The sequence below is a fragment of the Olea europaea genome, unplaced genomic scaffold (genome assembly GCF_002742605.1).
Source record: "Olea europaea var. sylvestris unplaced genomic scaffold, O_europaea_v1 scaffold890, whole genome shotgun sequence".
NCBI classification, from domain to species: Eukaryota; Viridiplantae; Streptophyta; class Magnoliopsida; order Lamiales; family Oleaceae; genus Olea; species Olea europaea.
In genome coordinates, this window is record NW_019267368.1 from 146,751 (window position 1) to 151,394 (window position 4,644).

The 4,644-nt window shown below is 34.6% G+C and overlaps 1 protein-coding gene across 1 annotated transcript; it reads right to left on the minus strand.

Annotated features, from left to right (window-relative positions):
- Window positions 1-1,367: 1,367 nt before the first annotated feature.
- LOC111392151 (auxin-responsive protein IAA13-like) lies at window positions 1,368-3,837 on the minus strand. Its single transcript, XM_023017417.1, has 3 exons — window positions 3,251-3,837; window positions 2,257-2,570; window positions 1,368-2,102 (listed from the first exon to the last, which is right to left on the minus strand). Exons 1-3 carry the CDS (start codon window positions 3,820-3,822, stop codon window positions 1,918-1,920), a joined length of 1,071 nt encoding a protein of 356 aa, XP_022873185.1. The 5' UTR covers window positions 3,823-3,837; the 3' UTR covers window positions 1,368-1,917.
- Window positions 3,838-4,644: the final 807 nt, after the last annotated feature.

Genomic DNA, 4,644 nt, shown 5'->3' on the forward strand with positions numbered 1-4,644 from the left:
CAACTCCCCCCCCCCTCTCTCTCTCTCTCTCTCTCTCTCTACACATCATCACCTCTAAATCGACGCACTACCGCCATTAAAAGATTTGAACCATCAAACCCAAGCACCTCTAGCCTCGATTTTTTAAGGATCTAAACTTTAGCATTGCCATCGCAAGTACTAGAATGACAAAAAGTCAATATAGCCACTAAGAGAATGTCAAAGAAACAGATGCTAGGAAATTGGAAAATGCTCCTCTGCCATAAGAATGGTTGACAGAGGTCACGACACTCACTCACAACCACCGAGCCTGCATGAATAAACAATTGGGAGGAAGAGGTGGTCCCACCCCCCAAATGTGTGTATCGGTCAGACCCTCTGTCATGCTTCTTCTGGCAGAGGAGCATGGTTGTAGGAAATTATTAATTTGTCATATAAGCCTACATATGTAATTAATTGTGTATAAATACTATATTAAAGTTAAGCCCATTTAAAATGATCTAATAAAAAATTAAAGTCATTGGACTTTAGCAATTTAAATTAAGTGTGGGCCTAAATATGTGTAGAGACCGAATTATTTTAGAGTTGTATTTCATGATGGGTAAAATACATGGAAAATTCTACTTGTACATAATTATTGTACATAATGGTGTCCATAATGTGATATGACAATCATCCGATTGTTGTTGTGGAAGAGTGAGATTTAAATTAAAAATTGGATTCAGTGCCACGTGTAATTATGGACACCATTATGTAGACAATTATGTACCTGTAACACTTTCCAAAATACATATAGTTTTAGAGTTATGGTCTCCAATTTATATGTAATTCTCATTCTTTGTGACATCATATCAATACAAGAAAAAACATATTGAAAAAAATTCAAAATCCACAATCAAGATCAAAAATGAAAAACTACAATCAAGAATCAAGAACATTTAATTAAGAATCAGAAAGAATGATTGAAGTAATCATATTGAAAAACAAGGCAATCAATAAGCCAAACAAGAAAAGATTGCAAGTTGATCTTCAAGATTAAATATTCACATCAATAGATCAAGGTATATTCCACATTAATTAATTCTCTTGATTATTTGACATGGAGATATTGGCAATATGTGAAATTTTATAGGGAAATACATGGAAATAACCTTTCGAAAGGGGCCACTTTTCCAAAATGACCTTTGGTCAATTTACATACCAAAAATACCCCTAATTTGAATATTACATAATATGACAATATAATATAGAAATCCTCTATTTTAGTCCTTAAAATTAAATTTTGGTTGAAATTTGATAGTTTTTATTTGATTTATTTGATAAATAGTTTTAATTTGATTTATTTGATTTTTGTTTATTATATGCATAGCATCATTTCAGAGTCGTGATTGTAATGTGGATTAAGTGAGTGAGTATGTGTGCGTGCGCGCGAGCTTGTTATTCACTGTAAATATTGTATTAGAAAAAAGGACTTAAACTTTTTAGAACATCATCAAGTATAAAATGAACAAGCAGTGAACTCTACCTAGCTAGCAGCACCTTGTAGTGTTGACTAAGTCTTATATTGGTCCCCATGTTATATGCATAGCATCATTTCAGAGTCGTGATTGTAATGTGGATTAAGTGAGTGAGTATGTGTGCGTGCGCGCGAGCTTGTTATTCACTGTAAATATTGTATTAGAAAAAAGGACTTAAACTTTTTAGAACATCAATTTCTGCAGTTATTCCTGGAAGTTGAATTAATCAAGTTGCTTGAGGTTGATATTACATTTCTCAGACCTAATCTCCTGCCAACAATTGGTAGGAGAAACTTCGCCTAATGTGAAACTGCTTTTTTTGACAAATCAAAAGAAAAAGGTTTGACCTATTGACGTGGCATGCCATGTCACAGGGTGAACAACAAAGCTCCTGCCCACTATGGATAGAAGATCAATTTTATTACTTTCCTAATTCATTATAAAAGATGTCTATATATTGAGTATAAATGTAATATATTTTGACATACCCCCATGGAACATCTCCGACTAGCATCCAGTCTCCTTCTTTATCCTCATATGTGAGCACGAACTCAGCCGAACCATCCAAAAGCTTAAAAGGTTGCATTGATTGTTCCTTTCCACTACCTGATCCAACCAAGAGAAATACATTGGATATCAGCTAAGAATGCCACAATCGCAAGATTATAGAACTCGTTTTCAAGATAATCAAATCAAATATTCAAATTTTTTCCCTCATTCGAGTAATTTGTATTGTTGATAACACATAAAGTACACGTACGGATCTTCCTCGATGGATGCTTGAAGAACATCTCTTCCAAAGTTTGCGCCAAAGTTTCATAGCTAGTGTGAGCCTTCAAGTCCACCTTTCTTCCAATTGGTAATCCATCCATATTCACCTTCACATATCCTAGATGATCTCTTTCTTTAATGGTCGAATCATTCTTGTCATTTCCATGATTGATTTTCTTCTTCGAGTTCTCCTTCTTTTCGTCCCTGCCAACTCCCTCACCATCTTCAGTATTTGAAGTCTTTGCTTGGTTGACTAAGGTGTTCATCCTGTATGCCCTTATAGGAGGCCATCCCACAACCTGACTGCTTTCCAAAGCAAAAATGCATCTCTTAATCTAATGAACGAAAGAAGGAATATAACTAGAGTAATGATTTAAAAAACAAAGAACACATGATACAACACAACACAGCATAGTTCTGCATATTTTCAAAACAAAGTGCAGGAAAAAGCTAAAATCTGGTCGATTGTACCGTCAAGCCGTGTTCAACACTAAGCATCAAACATGCCCCAAAGGGTCTTACAAAATCTTTCAAATTGGCAAAGATGATGGACTTGAAAAACCAAAGCAATTCCAAACATAATGATAGATCATAATTGGATGACAACTTACAGCAATTTATTGTATATCCCACTTAGGAAGAAAAAGAAAGTGGTTTTCATAATGATGCAAAAGAAAACTTTTACTGAAAATATATTACAAGGTAACCTTTTTTAACATTAAACCGAACATAATTAATTAAAATAATAAATCAAAGACCAAGATTAAAATCATATTCTTAAAATCATCACTATATATCAGAGTACATCTAGGTATAAAAAAAAAATAATAATAATAAATAAATAAAATAAAATATGAACAAGGTTGCCAATGGAACCAAGAATCAATATGGTTTTAAAGCTCAAACAAGCAATTCGATTAGTCGAATTCCAAGATTTATATTATCAAACGAGTCACCATCCTCCTGAGAAAATCAATTCTAACCTGACACCAGTAGAAGGAGAGCCACCTTCAGCAGAACCTACAGAGTCAGCAGCAGCTCTCTTTGTTCCAGCAGCAGCCCTTCCACTCCCAGCTGAAAACCCATTGGGAAAGTCTTTAGCAGTCAATATCCTTCCATATTCACTCCATGCAGACCCCTTACCCTTCGCCTCCACACCACCACCGCCGCCGCTGCAAAGGCTCAGCCCTAATCCCAGTTCAAGCTCAGACTCTTTTGAAATGTCCATGTAGTCTTTTTCAGAATTGGGTACATTTAAACCAGTCTGATCACAAGACAAGGCTGCGCTACCAGCTCCACCACCTCCTCTACCGCCACCGCCTCCGGCCCCAATCCCACCTAGCAAGCCTAAAGTTGGTTCCATAACATCAAGAAAAATTACAAGAAATGGGATGTTTAAGGATTTTTTGTAGGAAAGACGAGAATGTAAGGAAGTCTTCTGGGAGCAAAAAAGAGACGGAGGAAGAGAGAAAAAGAGGGGAGAGAGATGTGATAATGGAGTGGCAAGATGGTGGAAATAGTGATTATCTGGGACCCATATGTCTCCTATTGCCATAGCTTTGTCAAACTTTTGATTATTAATTCTGTGCTCAATTTCTTGAATGGAAAACTATGGTGAAACTGACTGTGTAGTAGCGAAAATCCACAGTAGTTGAAATCATATATTATGAGGTTGAGTGAATTTAATAATAGACATTTATTGGCTTTTTATTCTTCCTTTTCCTACTCTATATTTGTCAAAGAATTCAATATTTCTCAGTTGCATATTTGCCAATTACATTGGAAAATGTCACATTCGATAAATTCATTTTTTACCTTGGTTGTTTGATAGAAAAGTGGAAACAGAAGTGTTTTTTGGCCAATTTCATGGAAATCGAATTTTTATCGTTTTGGCGATTTTTTCTTTTCTAACGTATATAGAATTGGTTTGCCTTTTTCACCTTTACTATCAAACGGACTCTTAATGTATCTCCTTCTCATGTGATTTCTCTGTGATATCAATTTCACTTCTTTTAACCATCTCTAACAAGAAGACGTTAATAGAAATTTTGTTTGAATAGTAGACAAGGTAATTGTAGAAGAAAAAAAAATCAAAAATAATATATATATATATATATATATATATATATGATCGAAATCGGGATTATTGAGCACAAAAGGGTAATTTTTTCCACTTTTATGTTTCGCTTTCTCCACCTGTAATCTTAATATAGATTTTTACGGTGAAATTGTCTACAAATGAGGAAGAAAGTTTGCTCTAACACTATTTTTATGTCTCCCATATTCTTTGTCCTTTCATCCTTTTGGCCATTTCGAATGAAGACTCCAAAGCAACTCAAAAGTAGGAGAAAAATAAAAAATTTGTTTTAAAGCAGAG

What these genes read in the sequence shown, in the direction of transcription:
- LOC111392151 (XM_023017417.1), bottom strand. Translation starts at nt 3,822, where the DNA reads ATGGCAATAGGAGACATATGGGTCCCAGATAATCACTATTTCCACCAT. An exon ending in TCTCCTTCTACTGGTGTCAG is followed by an intron (nt 2,571 to 3,250) that starts GTTAGAATTGAT and finishes TTTGGAAAGCAG; the next exon opens with TCAGGTTGTGGGATGGCCTC. An exon ending in GCATCCATCGAGGAAGATCC is followed by an intron (nt 2,103 to 2,256) that starts GTACGTGTACTT and finishes TGGTTGGATCAG; the next exon opens with GTAGTGGAAAGGAACAATCA.